Source organism: Cottoperca gobio, chromosome 5 (genome assembly GCF_900634415.1).
Source record: "Cottoperca gobio chromosome 5, fCotGob3.1, whole genome shotgun sequence".
Lineage (NCBI taxonomy): Eukaryota > Metazoa > Chordata > Actinopteri > Perciformes > Bovichtidae > Cottoperca > Cottoperca gobio.
Window position 1 is genome coordinate 13,756,068 of NC_041359.1, and position 27,912 is coordinate 13,783,979.

General features: G+C 39.5%; 2 protein-coding genes across 4 annotated transcripts in view; both read right to left on the reverse strand.

Moving 5' to 3' along the window:
* Positions 1 to 19,442, reverse strand: part of kcnab2a (potassium voltage-gated channel subfamily A regulatory beta subunit 2a) — an 83,585-nt gene extending 64,143 nt beyond the window's left edge. For 2 of the 3 annotated variants that reach the window (XM_029431834.1, XM_029431831.1), the window contains exon 1: positions 19,346 to 19,442. The gene's annotated coding sequence lies outside the window, so the exon portion shown is untranslated. Of the gene's footprint in view, positions 1 to 8,217; positions 8,529 to 19,345 lie in introns of those variants that run through there. The other variant, XM_029431832.1, reaches the window with a different exon arrangement.
* Positions 19,443 to 19,697: 255 nt separating this feature from the next.
* On the reverse strand, positions 19,698 to 27,699 carry park7 (parkinson protein 7). Its single transcript, XM_029431845.1, has 6 exons — positions 27,490 to 27,699; positions 26,358 to 26,459; positions 24,276 to 24,335; positions 22,165 to 22,234; positions 20,580 to 20,666; positions 19,698 to 20,202 (listed from the first exon to the last, which is right to left on the reverse strand). Exons 1-6 carry the CDS (start codon positions 27,577 to 27,579, stop codon positions 20,084 to 20,086), a joined length of 528 nt encoding a protein of 175 aa, XP_029287705.1. The 5' UTR covers positions 27,580 to 27,699; the 3' UTR covers positions 19,698 to 20,083.
* Positions 27,700 to 27,912: the final 213 nt, after the last annotated feature.

A 27,912-nucleotide genomic window follows, 5' to 3' on the forward strand; every position in this document is an offset into this window, starting at 1 on the left:
CCTCCTACGGTTGTCCATCTGTCTCTCAACCTGTTTAAAGTAGCCCTTCCCTGTAAATACTGTATCATTACGTCTGCCACCTCACTGAATAATATGCCTTTTTGTATATTTGTATTACTCTCAAAACATATCCACTTCATTCCTCTCATCAGTGAAGATTCAAATTGTGTTGTAGTATTTCTGTTACACAAAAATCTAAAGATTTTCCCTGCTGAGATTTCCCCTTGAGAAGTAACTGTGATAAATTAAACCAAATCCAGCCTGTTTGTGCAACACATGTATACTTAATAATTAATTGATATGCATTATAGTGTTGAAAGGAAAGAAATATTTGCAATTCCAGCTGCAGATTAATGTCCAAAAACAATCCGTATAACAGTTCTCTTGCCTTTTTAAACACTTGAAAGAGCAAAGGCTAACATTTTAGCTTGGGTTATGTGGTGATAACAGTTTAACTTGTTTAGTTTAACATCTGTGTTGAAGGCGACAATTGAATTGTGAAACTAAGGATGTCATGTCAAGATTTTAATTTGCTGTACACAAGTATTTTCTAATTACAGAGGAAAAGGGAACAGGACAATGTACTTACTATTTGTGCAAATATAAAAACATCTTGCCTTACAGTTTACACTAGCAACAGTCTCCACCACATACTGTAGATCTCAGGTCTTTCAGAAACAACTTCTTACCAGAAGGCGTAAGGAGCTGACAATATTGATAAATTATTTCACAGCCCACATATGCGAGACGCACCACAACACTGTTGTGCAAACAACAATGTCTCTAATATAATGCCTAAAAACAAAACAACCATACAATGGAGGAGAAAATTGTTTGTTGATGTTAAGTGAGAAGATACCACAACTTATTCAAGCTAAAAAAAAGCAATTTATAATTATGCAAGTAATACTGCGGAGTAAAATAGTGGCACTCAGTGGCAGATGACCATGGTGGACTCCACTCGTCAACTAACAAGAAGACAGTGCAAAGGACACATTATCACCAAAGCCTGGATGACCAAAGAGTGGAAAAGCCTCAACCTGTCCAACAGTTTCCAGGTTGTGGTGTGAAATGTTGATGACGGGGACACATTTTGGCACCAACAGCATGTCTCCATTCTGCCTTGTGTCATCAGCCCGGGCTGTTATGGGGGTGGGAATACATTCTTGGCTAGCATTAGGCCCCTTGGTATCAAATGAGCCCTGAATGTCATAGCTTACATAAACATTATTGCTAAACGGGTGTATCCTTTTGTTGTCAACTTTCTCCAGGACAATGTTTCCTAAACATGACAGTGACTTCAGTTTATGTCCCTTTTCCCTACATTGTACCTCTGGGAGAAGGTCAATGCTACAAAAGCTGTAGCAACAGTGACATACTCAAGTCAGACAGGGACTATAGTGTTTCCAGCATCCTAATGAATCCATTCTTCAAAGAATACAGACTGCTCTGGAGGCCAAAGTGGACCTTTTCTGTACTACAAGCAAGGTGTACCAAATAGAAGATATGCTACAGTAATTATGTTACTGAATAGAAGCGAAAATCCATGATTCAAATCCTCTGCCTCAAAGCTTTGTGTCATTGTGAAACTAACAAGCGGATAAGTGTTCAGACTTAAATCACACAAAGGGGCCTACTTGCATAAAATTAGTGTTTATTGTCAGCTTTAAATGGAAACAAGCTAGCTACAAATTTACTCTGTAAGAAACTCTGACACCTCTTCCTCAGACTCCTTTTTTCATCTCACTTGAGTTGCATTGTGCATTATTTAACCAATCCCTCTGTTTTTCCATCTCAAGTGAGCGGTCATAATTCATATAACCTTCAAAAGGTTGAATTGTGTCACAGTGCTGTTGTTTGAATAGACAGTATAATAATATTCAATTATCACCCATCCCATCTGTTAGCTGCAGAAAAGGACAGTGAAATGAAAATCGAGTATATGATCTACCCTGATCTTGCAGCCTATCTTCTAATGTGTATATTCCACATTACGAGTACTAACAAATCAGTAGGTAATATGCCAATTGGTAGGTTTGTCTCCACTGCTGGTGCTCCATTTCTCTGCATTTCACTTTCCATCAATCTATTTTCACCCTCTCCCACGTCTTTGTCTGAGTTACGTGCCAGGTCAGCCGGCCCTCTGCGCTCACTGCAGCACAGATACACACAAGGACTGACGAACCTCCGACAGAGGGATTTGGTGTAATTTATTTGTTTTCAAAATGTGTTTATAATAGCAACCCAAATCAGTCAATGTGAGTCTGATCTTATTATTTAAGATGTGTGCCCACTCATGTCATCCTTGTCATGTGTGAGCAGAATTAAAAAAAAGCTTAAATCCCTCTCAACCATTTTCCTTAACCATTTACTCCGTTTCTTTTGAGGCTACGTAATAGAGACAGGCTATAGCCTTTTTTAGTCAGTAGCTAATCCAGCTGACATGTGCTGGGGCCAACTGGAGGACCCTGGAGCAGAACAGACACAGCTTGGGCCTGAGGGATGTAAATACGGAGAAATGAACGGACAGTGACACCATCGTCGCATGTGTTATCTTAACACTTCCCCTAATGTCCCAAAGACTAGGACACAGAGCACACACACACACACACACACACACACACACACACACACTTGTGCACACATCACATGTAATTCAACCAAATTAAGTAAGCCTAGGGTGCATAATGTTAGCCTAAAAAAACAGTTAGCACATTTTAGGAGCAAGACAGTGATTAACATACTAAACAGGCAATACAGTGCTGGAGCTTTAAGGTAACAGTCAAGAATCAGCACACAAAAAAATCCCACAGTGCTCAGGCTTTTGACTGACGCATTCTAATCAATCTCAAGTATTTGCAGCAAATATAGACATGACCCCAATAACTCAGCCATCACGAACAGTACAGTGTTTCATAAGTCACAGACATGTCAACAACAACAGTCAGCGCAAAACCATTATTCACACCTCCAATATTGTGGCTGTAACTCACACGGGCTGTCCACAAGGTGTTGCAGTGTATCATGATCATTGTGGTTCGGTCTTTGTAAATCACGTCTACACTCACAAATCGCTACTGACCTACACATTACTTAAACAGAACACCGGAAGAAATGAACATGGCACCATACATCATGGATGCACTGAATCTGTAAGATCAGGGGTCATCAGAGAAACATGTAGGGAGGGAGATAGCCCCAGTGCACGTCAACACTGACCTGTATGATCTAAAAGTAACCTGTATGTGTGAAAATGTGCCCCGTCCCTATTAGGGACCATCAGCCTGTGGTGTGTGTGGTCAGTACTGAGAATGACACTGCATGCAGACAGTAACTCAATGACTGACTTGCATTTGAAAGATTTTCTGGCTTTATAGCGGAGGCGTGCCTCCTCCAAAATCAGAAGATGCCAATACACCTTTATATAATAAAAGGGAGAGCAGAGGCCCTGTTTTACATATCTTACATCAAACGAGACATTAACATCTAATGGCTAAATGTATCAAAAAAGACCAAATGCATGACAGCAATTGTAAAACATTGTGTTTACTTTATTAATCAAAGCAATGTGTTGCAATATTGGCACTAAAAACAGAAAACCATTTGGAATTTTTAATATATTTGTTGTGAAGAACACAGTTCACGCAGAATAATCAAGCAAACTTTTCAAAAAGCCACTATGGGCTTTGCAGGAAGCACAGTGACAGTTCTACTTATGAGATTACAATATTTGTCATTGATTTATCTAGAGATCAATTTTCTATCATATTTGCTAAAATGAGTCTCACAATTCTTCCACAATATACCATGCTATCTTCACATATTTGGCCAACTTGCCTTCATCAGGGTGGAAAAAGTGTTCCATTGTATATTTCACTTAAAAAATGTTTTGCTGTGATAGTTTTTTATAAAAATGTACAGTACGAGAACATGAGAAGGGTGAACCCTGTTACCACAATATGATTTCACTAATATACTCAGGATTGTCAGGTGATAAATGTTACATTTTCTGTGTTGTGGAACCAAATGTGTGATTGAACTGAGAACACTAAGCAGCAGACATTTAAAAGCAAACCGCCAACACATAAAGCTGTAAATTAAGCTCTTTATTAGCCAACCAACACATAATCCAGCATTGTGTGGGAATATTTCTAGGGTAGTTTTCTACATTACAGAGATGTATTAAGTTCCAAGGACATGCAATGGGCTACCTGCCACAGAGCGAGGGCATTGTATACAATCGTTATAACTGGCCACTAATGGCTCATGTATCTAACGTGTTCATGCATCAGTGAACGTCATCAGACGGGAGTGGTCTTGTGCTGCCCGCTTTAACAAAGATAATTGTGTGGTCTTGGGAGTAGACCAAGTATCGCAGAATGCAAAAATGTAATTATTTTCTTCCTTTATTTGGAACTTCCATACAAACAAAAACTGCCTCACATGAGAAACCACTTGAGTCTCAACTAAAATTATTTCAAAATGGAAGCTTCAAGGTTCCTGAGAACAATAATGTCAAGTGCTACAGGTGTTACGGTTAACAGGTGCACATGAATACATGCCTGACTTTAGTCAGTGCAATATAAAAAAAAAAAGAAAGACTTGACTTTTCCTGCAGGATCTCCTCCATGCCTGCCCAAATCACGTTACCTTGCGATGCAGTTGGATTTGCGATCACATTGTAAGAATCACAAGAAAAACGAAAAAGTCAGTTAGTGGACCTTTGAGTTGAGATTATTTTGTCTCAGTACAGTAAAGTGGAGTTGTTGTGACGGAGTGTAGTTAGCAGAGCCGAGCTGAGCTGAGCTAGTGCTTTGAATAGGAAAGCTGCTGTCCCAAGTGAACATTTAGTTTGGACTCCTGTGATAAACTTGCCAGGTTTGAAATCCCAAGTACGTGAGTCTGAACACGGTGCACTCTGTATTGAGAGAGGAATTCAGTTTCCTCTTAGCTTCAGTGGCCTCAACTGAGAGAAAACGATTGATTCTGTTGAACACTTTCGGACTCTTCATTAATAACAACAAAGCTCTAACTTCTATATTTGTTAATTTCTTAGCGGAAGGTGATTCGTTTTTGAATTGCCACCACAAAGGTCTACCCATATTTCCTGAAGAAACTATATTATAACCAATATATTTTGAAACAGTCAAAGAAGTAAGCTCAAACCACGATGATGACAACTTGACAACTACCTGGCTAGTAATCGTTAATAATAAAAGAAAAGTGATGTCTTTTTGCACCCACAGTCCTTCCTCTATCTAACGAAACATCAAAAATATTAGTTAAAGAAAAATTACCTCCTTAGATGTTTATTAATTCATTCAAAATGTATAATTCAAAAACTCAGCAAAGCTGCTTTATTCAGGTCTGTGTGGGTGTAGCAGCCTGGTAACATAAGCAAACTCTGCAAGTCATCACATAAATATAGATAAATCCAAGAGATGTGTTTCAGCCAATACCGACAACCAATAATTACCTGCTTCTCAGGGCCGATACGGATAGGATAACTGATAGTTTCAAGTTTGTATTTTCAAAGGCAAGTAACATTGTGCATACCTGGAGGGTAAGAAAGGTCAAGATGTAGTGAGCTAAGATGATGATTTAATATTCTATAGCTCTGACCTAACCAAATCAAACTGGAATCACTATTGTTAACAAAACAAAAGAACATTTCTGAATCTTTAAATGTTCATTTTATTTAGTACATAAAAAAATAACTTGTACTGCAAATTGCAATCGTGTAGTCTTACTCTGAAATTGTGAAAACGTCCACACTGGTGTTAGGCTCTTTAGTCAGCATGCTGCGCTGCATTGTTTTTCTGCTCTGTGTTTATCGGCAGATTGCAAATCAAATCAACTTTATAAAAGGAGGCATACAGCTACCTACTTTATCAGAGTGTAGACGATGCGCTTGTTAAATCAATGAGAGCAATTTGGCTTTGTATTTATCGGTTATAATTTCATTATTGGAAAAATACATTATAAATTATTCATTATCGGCCCGATATATATTGTGCACCACTACTAACACAATATATATACACGATTGCAATACACACGCACACACACACACACACACATCTAAAGAAGAGGATAACATTCTACTGTAAACAATTCACTAAGTTCTTGTGCGTGTCTTTTTATGAGAGTGTGAAGATGCCCTATGGGAGTTCCAAAACAGGGCTAATAAGCTAGGCAGGCCGCTAAATCTCTACTGCAGAATGATTACTGAGCTCAGTGTAGGAAACACGCCCACTGGTGCACCCTGCAGACCACGCTGTAAAAACGTTATGCTTCAACACAATAATTAGTAAATTAATCAAGTAGTTGATCGACAGAAAATGAATTGGCAACAATCGTGATTAGCGATTAATCAATTGAAATTTTATAAAGCAAATATCTCAAAAGAAATCACAGATGACACCCTCTCAAAGCCTAGTGCTGAAACACGTCTGTTTCCTCTGCTGCTGTACAAGGAAGACATTGTAGTTCAAGTAGCAGTTGGCAACACAATAGACCCTAAACAAAGACAACTGAGCCAGAAAAGCACAATATGAAAATGATCAAAGAAAACATTCCTAATTTTACATATCATAAATATTTATCAATATATCACCCAGAATATTTGATGATATACTGTAAGAATTATGTGTGCATCATGTATGCTCACATTCACCCTTAGACTGAGTGGAGTGCGACTTAGTCTATTTTGTGATTAATAATATGCTGCCCTCTTCATTAATGCTATAAACTGCAGCATCACTTTGTTGCAACCAGTCTGTATGCTAAAGATGTCCATTTACCAGGAACAAACAAACCTCACAGTAATGTAGCTGCTCAAAAGATGTCTAGGGTTCACTAGTAAATCAGCAGACCCAGCATAATTGCGACATCATCAGAGTAGTGTCTTCTTTGTTTCTAGAAAAACAAGTATTGGGCATGACACCAGAGCACTTCTGCAAATCCCAAATGAATCCGCCTTTCCTGTTTTCATTGGATGTCACAAAGCATTTCTTTGAGGACATTTAGTTTGAAGTATTGTTAGTAGTGTTGTTTGTTCCTAAAATAAAAGACGACAATACCCAATGAAAAATCGTATTACTGTTGCACCATTGTCACATTAAACACCCATCTCGTCATAAACCTATTTGTTGAAAATACAAGTTATGTGTTAGTATTAACAGCAGCAATCTAACTTTGCAACTTCTCAAGGACAAATGTATTGCAGACATTTCAGAAAAGCTGTGCATTCTGCAATATCGATGTACCAGCGCAGTGAAAGGACACACCAGCACATGAATCTGCCTTTTTCTGCTCATTACAGAGCATTCAACAGCTTACTGCACCAAACTCAGCCCCTGCAGCTCCTGTGCTCTCCTCCTGGACCAGAGCCCATAAGCAGGCAAGCACACACACTGTATACAAGTGTGCGCACACACAAACATGTACGAGCATGCATGCAGAGATACTGACCCACAGCACTCAGACCAAGCATGAACACCCACACATTTAAAAATGGCCCAGTAACACATTGGGCCAGATGACTGACTGTCTGACTGTCTCTCTCTCACACACACACACACACACACACACACACACACACACACACACACACACAGAGCATCGGATGGAACTGCAGCAGTGGGTCAGGTAAGGTGAAAATGAATCGAACCTTCTTTGTGAATGAACATTTGTATTTCTGAGCGAGCCTGCACAAGTCTTTCACCCTGGCTATTTTAAGGTGGTTCTTTATAAATCCTACAGCATGGACAAGTCTCTTTCAAGAATTCAAAAAGGACAGAGCATGCATAAAACATGATAGACATTCAGACAGATGAGAGTAATAGAGTAGAGGCAGAATAGAGAGAGAGGGGGAGAGAGAGAGAGAGAGCAAAATACATGCCAATGTAATAAGGTATGCAAAGACTGTTTTCAATGCAGCAGCAGCATCAACCGTACTGACAGCTCTGAGACGGTCAGAAATCTGAAGTGATAGATACGCTACCTCGCTAGCATAGTGTTTCACAATGTTAAATTCTGCTGCATACAGTATGGCATTTGCTCCCCTGTAGAAATAGACAACATGATCATCCTGACTACCACTGACAGAGCGAAGTGAGAAGAGGCAGGAGGCGAGAGGGGTGAGAGAGGAAGAGAGAGAGATACCAAAGATATGTAGCCTCGGGCCTTGTGCGATGATGCTCTTAAAACACCCACCTCAGTCTGCTGCTGGTTCCTGACGCAGTGAGCACAAACGGGGAGTAATACAGTAGCAGCTATGATGGAGGACCAGCAGTCAAAATCCAAGAGATTGAGCAGAGAGGAGAGGGAGGAAGAATGATACAAGACTGGTGAATGTGAGATCCTGTGTGTCTACGAATGAGAGTCTGTGAGAGATGTGCAAGTATGTCTGACATGAGAAAGACAGAAATACAAGAAAGACAGAAAAAAAGTGACAAAAGACGGACAGTACAGGGACGGGGAACAGGCAGAAAGAAAGAAAGAAAGACGGGAGAGAAGAGACAGAATAAATCTGTGAGCTTGGAGAGTCACTGAGCAGAGGAGATGCATTAAAGGAAATGCCCCTCCCTCTTTCCTCCACACACACACACCCACAAACACACCTCCCTTTGCACTGTCAGCATTCATTCAGTGAATCCGAGTGAGCTGAAAATAGTGTTAAAAGAAAGGTGGGCCAGAGGAAAGCAAGCAAGAAGCATGTGTGTTCATTTAATGACAAGACACTCCTTTTTTTCGCACTATTGGATTTGTGGTTTCAATCGGCAATGGCTCAAAGTTGATTTGCTGCATAGCAAGTGAACACGGCTCAGCACACTGGCTATAGCTCGGAGAGGCTGGAGGGAACATTATATTACAAAGCTCTATGCAAACATTCCTAAATCCTTTTCCCTATTATGCCAAAAACGAAAAATTAACAGGCACAGTATGTGATCTACACTGCACCGAAAGAAATCTGTCAGGATCTGGTTCTAACTCCGACATTTAGGTCATTATATGCTGTAGTGTCTTTGAGCATGGCATAAAATCCCCATCAGGTCCAGGTCTGTTCACTGGCAGTGTACCCTCACCTTCATGTGAAGGGGGATCAAGTGAGAGGATTACATCCCTACAAAGATCAATAACTTGTTACGTAATACTGTACATGCAAACGTGTACATATACATAAACGGACTATTTTCATCTATTTTTTATAAAAGGCAACGTTCAAGATTTAAGATACCAATTGCCTGCAAATCAATGCAATTTAAAAAAGTACTACAATGTCTGTGAAACTGACCCCATCTTGCTTAATATAGTAATTGAAAGTAACGCTAGCACAAATCAATGGGCTATGAAAACACAGCACTCAAAAAGCAGAGTTTGAAAATTCACCTAATATTATTGGCAGAAAATGGACTACCTGACTACTCTTAAGAGAGTAAGAGCAAGGTAAAAAAAAAAGTGTGGGGGTCAGGAAGGGAATTTGTTCAAACTGGGTTTTCAGATTGCTTTAGGCATCAGGTAACTAAAACAGGTGGCTCAGAGACTACGCTTTTGAGGAACACAGCTCAAGTCCAATCTTGTGACTGTGACTAGCCTGGGCCAAGGAAATATTTAGCAGTATCAGTAATGAGTTGGCAAGAGAATTGAAAAGTGTAGCAGTTTTTATTTTCCAAGACATAAGGAGCACAGCAAGTCTGAATTTTCATAATTAGACAGTCAAGAAAACAGTAATTTATCACAAATCATGTGTGACAGTATGCAGTACTGAATAAGGACTGGTTGTTAGATTTTTATTTTCCCCAACACTGACGGCTATGGCATTGTTAGACTATGGAGTGTTGTTTCATAAATAACAGATCATTAGTTTTATGCCCCAACAACTGTCATTTACATTTTCAAATGTATAGGCTACATGGTATTAAGTGTAAAATAGGCCTAACCACCATATTTTGGGGGGAACGTACCACACCAAGGACATATGGTCAAATTTAAATCATTTATTTAAAATGTAATAACAATTACTAGTCAATTGGGAACAAACTATAGGCTACACAAAAACAACAAGAGCCACTAAAAGTGTATTTTACAACAGCTTGAGTTCACCTGCAAAAAGCCAGCAGATCTGGAGCTGTAGTTTGCACGTCCTGGTATACTGCGTTGTGATCATTGTTTTTTTTTTCACTATTTACCTACTTTTGATTTTGAAGATAGAAATTGAAAGCTTATCTCAATCGATTATCAGTTTAGAATAGAAATCGTGACATAACACCATAATATATAAAATTTAAGATTTAAAGATTTTGGAGGGATGAAACCCTCTTTTAATGGTCACACATGCAGAACACACCATACACACAGTGAAATTTGTTCTCTGCTTTTAACCCATCCTAGCACCAGGAGTCTAGTACTAGGAGCAGTGGGCAGCTCATAAGACAGCATTTCCCTGAGAGCCATATATTTAATAAATTTGAATGCAACTTTATGCGTGCCTTTTTTAAGAATAACACTTCTCCGAGTACTAATAGAGGTATCAGTGTTTCATTGAACAGGTGCTCTTTTATTAAATAAACTCAACGCTTACGTTATTTATCTAATGTATGTGCACGTTTCAGTGTTTACTGCACGGGTGTCATACTCAAGGCAATTATATCCGACCAGCGAGAAAATATCATATGTCTGTCATAACTGGCCCGCCGGTTTTGGTAATTAAATCAATGCATGGCACAACCACGGGAAAATACATTTGAGGAAGTAACTAAATATGTGAATGGAATGAAAGTTTTTGGAAAGCAAAGGGAAACACACCACAGATCTCTGGGACGAAAGTGGCGATGCGAGTTGACCTGTTTGTGCGACATAACGAAGCATCTCACTGTTAAACCTGCAGCTTCAGGGCCGTGTGATCACGGACATGTGTGATGCAGTGAGAGCGTTCCAAGCCGAGCTTTCTGTGGGAGACTCTGATGCAGCAAGGAAACTTTGGTCATTACATGTTTCCAAACACTGACAAACCATCTCCACCGCTGTGTTCCCGACAGCATTCTGCTGATAAACTGAGCGCATTTGCAGCTCAGATATTTTAATTGAACTGCTCAGGAATCCGTTTGCAGTTGACTTAAATATGTTCCATATCTTTTTGCACTTTATCCAATATGTGTATCCTGTTCAATAAATGTGGACCGTGTTTGGCCCTCGACGGAGTCCCAGTTTTTAATATTGGCCCTCTCTGTGATTGAGTTTGACACCCCCGGTCTACTGCCTGCTTTGTGCAGTTTCTCCTCTGCTCGGTTTCGCGAAGGGCGGGGCTCCGCCCCCTACGCACACGCGTGTGAACACACCTTCACCTACAGCCAGAGACAGAGCGGAGGAAAGGAGAGGGGAGAACTAAAAACAAATCCGCTGATAAATGTTTTACTTTAAAATGACACAATATAATTATTTATTACCTGTTAATCATGTTAAATGTCAGCTCAAAATTGTCTGTGAGCCATATTGCGTTATCGAACGAGCCATAGGTTCCCGACCCCTGCCCTACTGACTGAGCCACTGTACATATGATAGTAATGAAAAATAAGTGATTTGAATGCACTTCTACCAAGAACTATATATTTTAAATGGGATATATCACTTTTGTTTGTAGTCAGTGTGGTGGTGTTCAGATCAGTTTCTTTTAGATTTGTATTGATGGATTTGCCTCACCCTGTGTGTATGAGTCTTTGTGTTTGTGTGTGTTGCCCAAAGCCTAAGGGGACAGCTACAGCTTCACTGTTGCGCACCACTGTTCCTGGCCTTTCTCTGTGAGCTCAAGCTCAGTCACGGCATCTCCAACTTTTGCTTCTAGCCAGACTCTGGCTCCACGGCTCGCTTCTCTCCAATCATGACACCAAACATGGCGGGACGTCTGCCAGACAGTCTGATGGGACCACGGCAATAGATCTTCACTCACACCTACAACAACTACACTTTTATGAGAGTTTCTCAGAGTGGAAGGCAAACTACAAAGAGTCCATTCAGACCTCCCAAATAAAAATAGGCCGCATCTAAATAATTGCTTTGTATGAAATGAATACATTTATGCTGGTTTACTGATTTGGCATCATCTGCAACAAATTGTCAAAATACAACAAAAGAAAATGCACACAAACATGAAGACCACTACAAAATCCACTGTTTCCATAGTTCCACAGACAACCTTAAACACACTCCCAATCATGGCCTTTCAAACTGTCCTACCTATGACTCGATGTTCATGCTGAATGGTTTGAGGGTTGGCTTTGTGGTAAGTAAGCGTAATGCGGTAGGACTGTAGTCTGTGTGTGACACTCTGGAGCTTTGCCAGACAGCTGCATAAGAGAAGATGATCCTCCTGTGATCATGTCAGGTGCTTGAGTGTTTGCTCTCCTCAATACCAGCTGGGAGGTTTAAAAAACAACTGGGCCAGTCATTTTAACACATAGGTTCCTGTTACCATTTCCAGATATGGGCCAGTCATTTTAACACATAGCTTCCTGTTACCATTTCCAGATATGGGCCAGTCATTTTAACACATAGCTTCCTGTTACCATTTCCAGATATGGGTTGAGGCCCAAAAAACATACCAAAATATAATTTTACCACAATGTACAGCAACCTCCATCCATTCCTTCTCTACACTCAACCAGGCCTGTTCAAGGTCATGCTGTGTACAGAAAGATAAAAAGCAGCAACTGAAATTGCCGAAGTCAACCTGCAGGATCTTTATCGGGGTCAGATTAAGGTAGCTATATAAAGCCGTATCTATTCCAGATATTTACTTACCCTGACAGGAAGCATCAGAGATCCACAGAAAGTGATGCAAATAAAGCCATTAAAACTTTCTTTTTGCTGAGATCTCTCAGGTGTACCATGCCTCTAAAACTATGTTGTTTGTGTCGCTGAACAGCATTTCAACTCTGTTAGTTTGTTCATGCAAAGGATGAAGAGAAGCTATTCAAATCAAAAACTTTTTCTACCACAACAGATCAACAGTGACATTCTTCGAAGATGCACAAAAACTACTACTCTACAGTGTTTCCCCTACCCCAAAAAGTGTCACTGAGCTAACATCTAATCATTTAATATTAGATGATTACTTAATATCAACTTTGAATTCGAACACATCAATTAAAGTTCAATCGATTAGAATTACAGTACCTTTATAGGAGTAGTATTAGTCCTTGTGATGTTTAACTGTGGACATAGTCGGGAGTCATCGCACAACCCCAGCCTATGTGTCTCGACTGACAGTTAGATATTTTTTCAATTTGATGGAATTGCACCACCATGTGTATAAACTAGTGGAGCTTGCTCGCTGTAATGGTTGATGCAGAATGATGCGGGCATCTAAAAACACTGCTTCATCAGTGCCTCTCCTGATTTATTGCTAACACTACGAAGAGGCTGCAATCACTCAAGAGGATTTCCTTCAACTTAAATATTTATTGCATTCTTTCTACAGCGTCCATGCAAAATGCTGACCCTCACTGCTACGTCAGGTGAAAAAAAATGTTTTCAAATGGGAAATGTGCCCCCCTTAATCACCACACATTTCTTGAAATGCGCAAAAAAGTTGGACGTTAACTTTGTCCACTGAAAATTGGCTAGCTCCTGTCATAGTAATAATCTGTGTGATACAATGGGTATAATTTCAATAGCAAAATTGATAACACATTTTGAGCATTTGTTGGCATATATTTTTTCCTTATAATCTTATTATTTAACTTCTACAGATATGAAGATAACCAAGAATAGACTAAATAGAACTAGCTTGCAAATAATGATCACTCTGCATACAACACAGCAGTTTACATGCAGTTGGTTATATTTTCAGCCCTATATTGAGCAGACTCCGGGGTCCTCTGGGCATTGCTGAGGAGAAGGCCATTAGGCTTTAAGTACTACAGTCTCACTGGGATTACCAGAGAGAGCAGAGCAAGTGACAGGCATTAAGTAAACAAAATTACAGGGTCTGAGGAATTAGTCTGTAACTTCTTGTAAAACACAAAAATCCACACAACCCAGGACCAGCTCCCGTCTGACCTGGTACATGAGTGTCAAGATGCAGCATTGACGGATGTCTCGGACTGACAACAAAAGAGAGTGATGATGTTATGCTACTGCTATAGTTTTGGACACTAATCTTAATACAGTCAGATAATCTAAAAACATGGAAGAGAAAAACCTTGAGCTAGTGAGAGATCTCAAATCTGGAGTTCATATGGACAGGGGTAATGCTATTCAAATATAAACTAGATACACTGCAGAAAATAATCAAAACTATTTATTTTTAACCAGTGCAAGGTAAAAGCAGCAAATATTGGATTCAGCTTTAATCTAGCCTTGCAGTTGTATGCCTCTGCAAACCAGTCAAGTTGCAGTTTACATCCAGTGTTTCCCCTACCATTGTTTCAGGGGGGGGCATGCGCCTCGCCCCCCATGAAATTCAAGGTGTTTTTGTTGTCGTTTGTTTTATAGATTTTTTTCTCTTTATATTCATAACTCACTTTTCACATAGAACAGGTGCTTATTTATTAAATAAACTAAACGTTTATGTTATTTATCTCATTTATGTGCACGTTTCAGTGTTTACTGCGTTGCTTTGCTCTCCTCAGTACTGTGTTGCGAAGGGCGGGGCTTCGCTCCCGACACACACACACACACACACACCTAGTCAGAGACAGAGCGGAGGAAAGGAGAAGGGGCAACTAATAGAATCCGCGCCACGCACCCCCCTCCATCGTACGGTCAGCACTCCCCCAAAGAAGTAAACCTATGGGAAACACGGACATCCATGAAAGTTCAAAATGTCATCAATTCATCATTTTATCCTGTTAGGTATTTGTGAGAAATTGTCATAATTGCGTATAAAAGTATATAAATTCTTGAGTTATAGCCAAAAACGTGCTAGTGAGGTCAGAGTGACCTTGACCTTTATCCACCAACTTATAATCAGTTCATCCTTGAGTTGAAGTGGACGTTTTAAAATTTGATTCCCTTAATGCATTCCTGAGACATAGAGTATACGAGAATGGGACCTACGTCTGTCCGTACGTCCCTATACGGCAGTGTTACTCATTGCGCGGCTCGCGAGCCTCATGCGGCTCGCCAAGCTTTAATTGGTGGCTCGCATGGCAGTGGGCTAAATAAAGGGGTGATAGATATGATTATGGAGTCAATACAGATATTTCATAAAAACAAGCAGGGCTATTACATATAACCCATTAAAACACTGAAAGTGTCTGCTCTATTAGCCTACAAATAATAGATAATAATAATTGATAATTGATAAAAGATGCAAATATAGACTGGTAACTCTTAATGTGCTCTTGGACGGGTAGATACGTGATGGGCTAGTATAGAAATAAATAAACTTAAGGTCATTAAAAATATGTTAACATAAGCATGCTTATGAATATGGACATTTGCTAAAAAAAACATTTATATCACTAAATTTGAACATTTAAATTGGAGGATACTACGACCAACCTGGCACTTCATACTCGCGTTAGCTTGGCTCCGGTTTACTCGTTTCACCATTTCATGCTAGTAAGCCCGTGTTTCTACAGATGTAAAATGGATCAATTTCTTATTAAAAAATAGTTGCACACCAGGTGAACAGAAACAAAGCGTGACAAACGAGCAAAATTAATATTTGTCTTTGGAGCATCAACAGCGGAGAGGAAGATGCTGGAGACGTGGTTTGTGGACAGACAACAGCTGCTCCCGTTATAAAAGAAAGGTACGAGCCATACAAGACGAGCAAAGGACATTTCAAGACAAGTGGACAGAGGAATTTGTATTTGTCCTCCACGAGTCGAACCCTTTGTGCTTAATGTGCAAACAGACTGCTCTGGTTTTAAGAGAAGTCATTTGGAGCCGCATTTCCAAACGACACATCCAAAATTCAACGAAATTTGCGCACTTGGAAGAGAAATTAGTACAAGAAAATAGAGCAGCTTTCTTCTGTTTCTGGACAACAAAGGCTCGTACACAGGACAACTAATACAGCTGAACGATTAACTGAGACATCTTTTGAGATCGCATTGATTTTGGCTCGGGCAAAAAAACCTTCTCAGACTCGCATTGCTTTTTGGCTTCAGCAGAAATATTGTTTGCAGAGTTTGACAACATCATCCCAGTATTAAGATAATCCTGCTTTTAATGAATGCATTGGTTGGCTGCATTGCATATTGTATGTTCTGGGTGGGATGACAGATTAATAAACAGACGTGCTTTTTATGACTGGATGTAGCTTTTCATACTTTGCGGTAAAAGTGGCTCTCCTATTGACTTTGTCCTATCAATGTGGCTCTCACGTAAAAAATAGTGAAGACCACTGCCATACGGGTTGTCCCATACATATATATTAGGGACAACCCGAAAACATATTGCCTCAGGCCTAAGCTATTGCCGGAGCGGAGGCATAAAAAAAACATATGTGTGGATTCCAAGCGTAACTGTTTTTCTTGACAACACAGAGTATGAATGATTACCAATTGTTACAGGACTGAAGGAACTTCAGCAAACAGTTGATGCTGCAGAAAATCAGGTCACCATGGGACTGCATAGCATCTGCAGTACTGTGTATTTGCTCACCTTTAATAACATACAGCAGACAAGCAAATACAGTTACTCCATACAAAAAACAAGCCGAGTAAGGTAATGATCTTCCTATTTTGGTTTAGGATCCTCTTTTATACCTCAGAACAAACCTGCTTACTTCTGCCAATTGTACCTGATCTAAGGACAAACTGAACACAATGCAGAAAGCAGGGAATATTACTAATATGATGTTATCGTTCACGTCCGGACAAGTCACTGCAAATACAGATCCAGTTAAGGCTATCACCAATAAATAAAATCATATTTATTAAGATTTTAAGCTTATCCCCACATATAGCCCGGAAGCCCCATTTTGTTTATGAAAACACTTATTACAAGGGCAGTACACTGCAGACAACCCAATAAGAGAGTGATATGGTTAACTTAAGACTGTTGAGCATTTCTCATTAACCTTTGAATTTGAAAATGTTCTAGATAAAAGTCATAAAGTATCTATGCAATTTTCTATTCCCTTCTAAAATTACACAAAAATAAATATGTACTTTGCATTTGTAGATGCCATGTGAGCATTTTTTCAAAACCATGTCCCTGGCACACAAAGACCCCCAGAGTAAGTAATTAGGGTAAAATGGTTGCTAAAAACACACTCATTCAAATAATTTTAAAGCATTGTCTACTTTAAATACTTTAGACAACAATACCAAAATAGTACAGCATTGTTCACAAAGTCTCATTTTTTTGGATCAGTTTGATAATGGTGTGATTGAGTTTCATTATGCTAATGTACAAATTGGTAAATGTAAGTGTCTTGAAAGAGTTAATCAGGAAAATGTTACAGCCCAATTTAGCATGAAAAGTTTCATTCCAAAGTTAAGTATAGGAATCATTGACCTATAGTGATTCCAAATTGTACAATCACCAAGAGCAATAATTCAGATTCCAGATAGACAAATCTATCCATCCTTTGCTGATGACACAAAAAAGTTGATGTTTGATGAAATCCCAATTGCTTGTAAATTGGCCATTACCTTTTGATATGCATCTGCCAAAGCAACTCAGGCAAGCAAGTCTTCCTTGTCTGCAGGCCAATGCAAGTAGGGGATCTAATCAGGAGATGCAAAGTGCAGCTCTCTAATTGCATCATTAGCTAAAAGCAATGACTCAGTCACAGTGACTTCAGCCCCCCACCACCTCCTCTGCCCCATCCAGAAATAGGGAGTCAAGCCTCAAGCTCTTTACTGTACGGCTGCTCAAGCAGAATAATTCTAACATGTTATGTGCAACAGCGCAAAATGCTAGCGTTCCAGAAATATCCAACTGAAAAACATAGCATTAATGAGCCTGTACTATAGTCATCAAGACACCATTTAAGCATTGATGTTTGTCTTCCAGGGAATGGAAACAATTAGTTGTAAATTTTGAAACACAGAAATAAAACATATTTGCTCAGGCACAGTGTAGTGATGTTGCCTCAACATGACAAGCATAGCCCCGGTTACAATGTTGAAGACTCTCACAGGGCAAACAACTAGCCTAAACCTTTTCACAGAGTACCCAGAGGTAACAGTCATACACAGGCGTACACTCCTGTTTCTGAAGATTTTGATTTTGATGTGATGCGATTTTACCACTAAACAATGCTCTCTTGCTGCTCTGTAATGGGAACAGAACCTCACAGTCTTTTTTTTTTGGCTCACTTGGTTGCACAATGGTGGATGAAAAAGCCACTTGAGTTGCCCTCTTATTTGGATGACCCCTGCTTTGCTCTGGTACTGCATGCTTAACTAAGAATGACTCAGAGGCGGTTTCCCAGCAATTGAAAATGCAGTCAACCAGAAAAAGAACTTGCGTTGTGTTTCCTGTCTCCTGTGTGAGGGAGGTGAGGGTAACACCTCTGGTACTTCCTGTTTTATGTGCTGAAATGCAAATGACAGCATAACCCTGACGGGCCTCCTATTATTGAAGATGTCCCAATGGTGCAGCTGATTTAGATTAATGAGAAACATGACTGTCCATTATGAGAAATAATTTAAATAATGACAGCTATACTAACGGGACCTTAACTTCAACATTATGGCATTTCAAGAGGGTTTTATCTATTACTATGTATGCACACAAATCCTTTATATTTTTATTATTTAGTTAAGTTTGTGTTAGTTTTCTGACAGCGCTTGATGTCTCGTGCTGATGGAGGGATGAACCTGGCCTCTGCCGCACTGTGTTAGCTTTAGTTTATGCATGCAGCACAGCCTGACGGTGGATGCTGCTGCTGAGGATGGAGAGCTTCTGGATCTAACGTCTCCATGTCAGGTCACATCTGCGGAACGATCTCTCAATGTTAAGAGACCGTGATTTCACGACTGTTACTCAGTCCTGAACTCATCTTTAAATTGAAACATGTAACGATAGTGAACGTTAACTCAGGCCGTTAGTGAACGTTACCTCAGGCCAATTTTAGGCGCTAATGTCAATCCATTTTTCACCATTCAGCACACTTATTAATCACGGATAACAAAAATGATTCATAATTACAAACACAAGCTTTTTTTAATGGCGTCAGTTGTGTCTGTGTTGCTGTCGTGTTAACTAACTGCAACGTTACAATTTCATGTTCATTTTTTGCTAGTTACCGTGATTAACGTTACGTTAACTGCTTTGCCAACATAAATTAGCAGACATGAGGGCTATTAAACCCATATCGTAAGAACATCATCGTTGGCAAACGTGTAGATAACCCGTAAACAGCACAAAATGATCTTACCTTTGCCGAAATCTTTCTCTTCTTTTTTGACTGAAGACCCTCTGTGGATTCTGTTGCTCTGACTGACACAACTACCACGCGCTACAGCAGAGCCCCGCCCTGCTGGCTGTGGGCGAGCTGCCATTGGTCAGTTATAACATAACTGCAGCCGGTCCGGGGCTTCTCATTGGTCAGACGACCTGCCAATCTATTTGGATTCTGCTTCCCGCGTTCTAAGCAATGCCGCTCACACAATACATTACATGATGCAGCCTATATTTAGGTGTCAACAACAACTGCAGATATGTGAAAACAAGCCAGAGTGACCTCCAGTATGAAAAAACAACCGTAAAGTAAGACAAACGCAGTTGTGTCACATTAATGTTTTAATGTCAACTTAAACAATAAATGCTGTCAAAATAATGAGCAATTTGAGGAAAAACTATCATTATATCATTTGTAAAGCCTGTGAATCCATGTTGAATGTATTTGTTAGAAAAACAAATGGGTGCCTTTTATTGCCAACCAAGAAAGACAGAGGAACACAATAACCTGTCAGAACAGAAACATCCTTTTGTCCCCTAGGGAGCATGATTTGTCACGAGTGACTTTGACTCTTTGTGCCAGCTACATTGGATTAGCTGTCTCAGTAGCGCAAGACTTCTGTAGTGGGCAAGTGTTGCTTGCATGCAGGATGTATGTGAACACAGTTACAGTCAGTCTTTCATAACAAGAGGAGCCTTGACTTGAGCTGCAACCTCAGCCCCCATAAGTTCTTCTACAATCAGCCAGGGCAAACTCAAAACTGGTTCCTGGCCCACGGCTGGTGATGTAATGTCCATCCTTCTGTACTCGAGCCTCTGAATATTTATAGTGGTCTAAAAAAAGACAAAGAGCAATACCATAAGGATAATCACAACATGACAACAGAGCTTTTAAGCTACAGACTGAAAGCCACACATCAGATATCACACTGTACTATAACCACTTATGTATAGATAATCTATCAGAATTTTAACTGACCCAGTTCTAGTATGTTCTGTCAAATGCCTGGATCTGCTTTCACCTGAGTGGTGCGCTTTACTCTGCATAGTGACATGATTTTGTATAGGTGAAAAAGAGCTAGTACAGCACCATCTGCTGCCCTTTACAAATAATTACAATTATTCCTGTTGTGAGTTAGAGCTGCAAATGTCACTAGCTGTACATTTAACAAATGTTCCAAGTTTGTATGCATGAAGTGTTTTCTTTTTACCTCCTGCCATCATCTTCTCCTTCATGGCAGGATGTGTAGTGACTGTGCTGCCGTACCCAATGCCATGAGCCAGAAGAGCAGTGGGACCTGCAGAAGGGCAAAGTCATTTAAGGTTCATTTAACTGTTTCCTGTAATAAACTGACACTTGTTCTGTTGCTTGTGTCAGCCCATTTAATGCAGTTTAAAAATAAAGTTAGATAGTCATGGGTAAAATAAGGTAAAGTACTGTATCCTCCAATCACTTCCCTCAAGCTAAACACTACATCAAAATACAGAAAATGCTGCATTTACTTTTAGGCGTTGCACACAAGAGTATGTCCTAAAAGTGTACTCAACTGTGCCATTGTTTCTAAGAATAGACACATACAGTATACAGTTTCTGCCTCTCTCCATAGATTCTGCAGCACATTGAAAAGAGAGAAAAAAGGTGAGGCTGAAGACATTGACTGCTGCTGCATTAACTTTGGCAACGTCCTACCACTGCAGTGAGCTCATCCAAAAAATGTTAATAAATAGAAAGTTATTGATTGTGTTCCTTGGCTGCCTTCCCATGCAGTCTAAAGATTACACTTTCCCCTGGCAGAACAGCAGGCTGGCAGTTAAAGCCAAGCTACTCCTGTTACAGCAAGTCCCCACCCAGAGGACGCCAGTCTGGGAGAGAGAGACCTTCTGAGACGCAGAGTCAGACAGCGAGGCAGACGTGGAGAGAGAGAGGGTGATGATGACAAGCTTTCTATCATTTGATTAATCCTAAAAATAACCTAACTATGTTTTTTTCGACATGCATGTAACAAATATTAGCACAAAAAGAGAAATATACAATGGTAGACTGTTATTATTTTTTACTCAATATAATTCTGGTTTTCAATCAAGTCCTTTTTGAACTGACTTTTTTTTCACAAGATAATTATTTTCATGTTAGAATAATACATCTTGCAACAGGCCCTTTTGCTGGCAGATTCATTAAACTGTATATTCCTGTGAGGATTTAAGTCATTTTCTAGGACACCCTTCAATCCACTTTGCCGCATTGGTCCCTGTTCCTATTCAAAATGTCCTTCCAGTGTCCTTTCTCTGCATATGGAGGCTGTCAAATAGAATGTCAGGGCTTGTGGTTTCACTCAGGGACAGTTATTAATCAGACCCTCACCCTTTCATTCCATGTGCCAAAAAGGGGTCATACATGACCATAAATTAATGAATCATGCCTTTTGTTAACTGTACATATTTCAACATGTGGTTAAGATATGTGTTAAACTCTTTTAAGGGCACATCCAGTTACCAAAATACCACAAAATCCACTGAATCCATTGCCATGTGGATATAAAAACTGCAGATGTGTTTTCTGTCCAAGATCTTTAAGTCTATGTGCGAGCAAATCCAAATCCTATTTAATGGCATTTGCATTTAAACATTTGCTTGGTACATTTAAAAACACAATATCATACATTTAGTGAATAAACTGCACTGCGTAGCTTTAGGTCATTTACATCCATTTGATTTAAATATAACCCATAGAAAGGCTCAATTAGAGTTTGGTCCTGTATAACTATTATGACTTTGGTTTGTTTTAACAAACTGTACCTGCACAGATGGCTGCAATTAGTCCTTTTCTGCTGTCTTGATCCTTCAGCACCTCCTTCACAGCAGGAGACTGCAAGAGAGCACAGAAACAAGATGCACAGCAGGTCATTTGCAGCCCATGTGATTGCGCAGTGTATGTGCTGACTATGATATAATCATTGAAACAAACTGGCAGATTTTTAAACTCATCAAAAATAACCCGTCCCTGTGAAATACAACCACAGATTTATTAAACAGTAACAATAATAAATTAAACATGGTCTTTGCCATAACTCATCTATCAGATGTGTTTGATTAAAATACTGACTTTCGTAGGTTTTAGTTTCTGAGAACACTAAAAGAGTGAGCATTCATCCCTGTATGCCATCCCTGTAGCACACAGATAGAGAATACATCAATAGTTGTGTTATATATTATAGTATATGTATATAATAATATTCTCAATATATTAAATATTCTCCATTCTGAAGCCAAGAAATATTTTTACAGGATGAACCAATTATATCAAAAAACAATACATGAAACATGAACTCAACTCCTAAATCTAAGTGATGGTGACACGTTCTTATATTGCTTTCAGGGCGATTTATTTTCTATACATTCAATTTCTACACCCATTTATCCTCTACGTGGTCACAAAAGGACTTCAGCCTATCCCAGCATGCACTGGGCAAGAGGCAGACATTTATTACTGTAATTAACATTTAAAATAGAGTAAAATCACATCCCCAGACTAAATATACTGTAAAGCAAAATATAAATGCATGACACACAGTGTACAAAATGGTGCATTCAGCATCATATACTGCAGTTATTTACTGTATAATGAACTACACCTACAGTACAATTAATCCCCTCGTGTTTCATATTGACACTTGCCTATTCAGTGCTTCTCAAACTGTGGGGCGAGCATTGCTGGACAGGTGCAGTTAACCAGGGAGGAAATGTAAAACAAATCTTAACTTGAGAGATGTAACAATAAACAAGTGTGCTTTAATGCTAGTAAGGCCCTCAAAACACATTTTCTCAATCAACTTCTTACTGTGATGAATGTGGTCCTACATTGATACACATTGTTTTGACAAAGTTGTAACAGTTTTGGTTATTTCACATTAAAGATTTCTGCTTTTCTTTTCACTAGTTTGAAGTAGGCGTGGCTCAGTTGGATAACGTGGGGTACATCCCAAGTCTCCTAAAGTGCATCCACGTTTCCCTTACTTGCGTCTTTTGTGTCTTAGTCCCTCCCATCGGGGATGCATGGTGAGACGCAAGGAGACCATGTGAGGAGCGGAAACAAGGAAATTTGTTTTTAGAGCAATTAGACGTCCGTTCCTCTAAAGCGTCACGTGAAGCGATGTCCGTTTCTGATGTTGGCGATCACAGCTGGTTTAGCTGTCAGTCAGCTGTAGAGACTTTTGACGGAGTTTGTCGGCACATATGTGCACTGTGCTAATACTAATAAAAGGCACAGTTATCACTGCCAGAGCAGCAGCATCCTGGTACCTGTCTAACAGACACCTGCACATGAATAATAACCTGCAATCTGTCTTTATACGGATTACTGTGTCCTGCTTAGAGGCACAGTGACCTTTAGTATGGGCAGAATGCATTTATATTATTTATGCATTATTTGCTCAATATTTATTTGATATTCTGATTGTGAACTCATTATTTAATAACCCAGAATATTATTATGGTGTCTTTTGAACACTGGATATTTTATATTAGGCTTAATGTTTCAGGGAATATACATAATTCATATCAAACCCGACGCTCAGGAATGATCAGCCTCACATTTGAAACCAAGATTTCAGGGCCAAATTTAGGCAAAGTGTTCCTGATATTGTCATTTAACTTGCCGTGTTTTGTTAGTTATTTCCACAATATTATCAATTGTTTGTAAGAATATATTGTTTTACATGGGGTTGCAGGCATGACGTGTTTTTCAGATAAAGTTTGAGAACCACTGGGCTAGTATGGGCCTGCTACCAAGCAGGGCTGACCCGGGCCCATGGAAAAACCCTATATGTGATTGGGACTCTATCCGATCAAAACTGAAACTGAAGAGACTGAAATATTTACAGACATTACATTTACAGAGTATTTCTCACCTCTGCCAGATTCTGGGCCCCTGGCATTCCTCCTGGCAGAAGCACCACATCGTACGGGCCCTGGGTGACAAACCATGAGAGGAAGGTTTACAGGACTGTCTCAGAAAATTAGAATATTGTGATAAAGTTCTTTATTTTCTGTAATGCAATTAAAAAAACAAAAATGTCATGCATTCTGGATTCATTACAAATCAACTGAAATATTGCAAGCCTTTTATTATTTTAATATTGCTGATTATGGCTTATAGCTTAAGAAAACTCAAAAATCCTATCTCAAAAAATTAGAATAGTTCCTCAGACCAAGTAAAAAAAAAGATTTATAACAGCAAAACAAAATCAAACATTTGAAAATGTCCATTAATGCACTCAGTACTTGGTTGGGAATCCTTTTGCACGGATTACTGCATCAATGCGGCGTGGCATGGAGGCAATCAGCCTGTGGCATTGCTGAGGTGTTATGGATGCCCAGGATGCTTCAATAGCGGCCTTTAGCTCATTAGCATTGTTGGGTCTGGTGTCTTTCAGCTTCTTCTTCACAATACCCCACATATTCTCTATGGGGTTCAGGTCAGGGGAATTGGCAGGCCAATCGAGGACAGTAACGCCATGGTCAGTACACCAGTTACTGGTGGTTTTGGCATTGTGGGCAGGTGCCAGATCATGCTGGAAAATGAATTCCTCATCTCCATAGAGCTTTTCAGCAGACGGAAGCATGTAGTGCTCTAAAATCTCTTGGTACACAGCTGCATTTACTCTGGGCTTGATGAAACACAGTGGACCAACACCAGCAGCTGACATGGCTCCCCAAACCATCGCTGACTGTGGGAACTTCACACTGGATTTCAAGCAACTTGGATTTTGCTCCTCTCCAACCTTTCTCCAGACTCTGGCGCCTTGACTTCCAAATGAAATACAAAACTTGCTTTCGTCTGAAAAGAGGACTTTGGACCACTCTGCAACTGTCCAGTGCTTCTTTTCCATAGCCCAAGTCAGACGCTTCTTCCGTTGTCTTGAGTTCAGAAGTGGCTTGACCATGGGAATACGGCTATTGTAGCCCATTTCCCGGACACGTCTGTGAACAGTGGCTTTTGATACCTGGACTCCAGCTTCAGTCCACTGTCTTTGAAGCTCCCCCAAATTCTGGAAGCGACTCTTCTTCACGATGCTGTTAAGGCTGCGGTCATCTCTCTTGGTTGTGCAGCGTTTCCTGCCACATTTCCCCCTTCCAACAGACTTTTTGTGGATGTGCTTTGAAACTGCACTCTGTGCACAGCTTGCTCTTTGAGAAATTTCTTTTTGTGTCTTACCCTCCTGATGGAGGGTGTCAATGATGGTCCTCTGGACAGCAGTCAGATCAGCAGTCTTCCCCATACTTGTTATTTAGTTTACTGAACCAAGCTGAGTGTTTTTCAAGGCTCAGGAAAACCTTGCAGGTGTTTCGAGTTAATTAGACGATTCAAGTGATTCGTTGAACACCCTACTAGTATACTTTTTCATGATATTCTAATATTTAGAGATAGGATATTTGAGTTTTCTTAAGCTGTAAGCCATAATCAGCAATATTAAAATAATAAAAGGCTTGCAATATTTCAGTTGATTTGTAATGAATCCAGAATGCATGACTTTTTTTTTTTTTTTTTTTTTTTTTTTTATAAATTGCATTACAGAAAATAAAGAACTTTATCACAATATTCTAATTTTCTGAGACAGTCCTGTAATATTGTAGGGCAATATTCAGAATAAGAAACAAGTTTAATGCCAAGTAGGTTTTCACATAAAATGAATTTGCCTTGGTGTTTGGTGCATAACCACAATCATAGTAAAGAAAATAAGAGATAAAAGCTAGTGTTGCAAACAGTCAAGAAGCATTAATTTAATTAATTTAAAAAGAGCTGCTTAACAGATTTGTGCAGGAATGTATAAAAAACATATTGTCCAAGGAATGCACAAAAGTTCATAAAGTTCTATTCAACAGGGTTTGATTAATGCATGTGCATTACGCACTACTAAATTATATATGTATACTAAAAGATAACATGTATTATGTAATAACAGTGTTTGTAGATAGGTGCTGAGCCCAACCTGTGTGCTGGCCTCCTCGAGACTGGCATCTGGACAGATGATGACATTTCTGCTGCACTGGACTGGCTCTGTGCCCGTAAGTCCTGCAACTGTCACTGCAATCTACAGGTTTGGGTAGGTGATGTAAAAAATACAGCATTACCATAAAGGCATCAGTGGTGGAAGGTAACTAAGTATATACTCGTGGAGTACAATTACAATTTTAAAAAGGTACTTGTACTATATTTCCATTTTGGGCTACTTTATACTTATACTCTACTACATGTATCTGATAACTTAAGTTACTAGTTACTTGCAGATTGTGATTATTAATACAAACTATAATCAATTAATAAATGATGATGTATTTATTATTATAGATTAAACTAACTAGCAGTATATAAAATTCCACCCTCACCAGCTGCAACATTAAAAGTGATGAACACATTAATGCATCAGAAATTATAATCCAATACTATCATATATATTATTCTGAAATGGGCCGTTCTGCATAAAACGACTTTTACTTTAAGTATATTTTATACTTCCACTGGTACCTTTTCTTAAGTAAGAATTTGAAAACAGGAATTTAACTTATAATAGAGCATGCCTACACTCTGTTTTTACTACCTTTAAAAGGTCTCGACCGCCACTGACAGGCACGACATGGCATCCTATCTGAATATGGCTGATGGATAGAGACTTTTATTTTGAAGGCTATCAAATGGCAGAGAGGTGCAATGACGTTCATCTTTGACATTTAACTTGGCCTCTGTATGCACCAGTCTATGGTCGCTATTTATCCAGTTAGTTCGTCAAAGTTAGCAGACTCACTTAGGTTAGCGTTAATTTAGCTAACGTTAGCTACAAATTCAGACAAATGCACAGTGCTAGTATGTCTTAACAAGACTGTTGTGCCCAATACAATATTAAAATCATGAGTGCTGTGCACTGACTGAAGAGGTGGCTAACGTTAATATAACCCCAAATTAGCTGGCTAAACTACACTATTAAAATCATGAGTGTTGTGCACTGACTGAAGAGGTGGCTAACGTTAATATAACCCCAAACTAGCTGGCTAAACTATGTTGCTCAGTGGCATTATTAGCTAGCTAGCTAACCCTAACTGCTAGCATACAAAGAGTCAACAAACCCCAGCTCTACGCATGATGTCCACAGGAATGACAGTTTCCATCTCCTCTGCACCTTTAGACAGGATCACTAACGCCCTCTTGCCTGCCATGATTTGCTTGCAATTATGTTGCTGTCAAGTGCAAAGACGGTAACTTCAGTGTTCAACTTCCAGCAGCAACTGGCATGCTCTGCAATGAGGTTTTGACAGCAGCAGGGTTGCCAGGCTGCGTCCATCTATCCCCCTTCTAAAGACAGTGCTCCATGTACAGTACGTTCTCATTATACGTCCATAGTACACTACAGTACGCGACATTTACGATAGATGATCCCTTACTTAAGAAAAAAGTTCAAGGCTTAAATCAGTTTATGAACCAAAGCGACATGAACCGTAAAACTAATACAAAAAACTAACTCACCTGCAAACCTGCAAAAACAATACGCG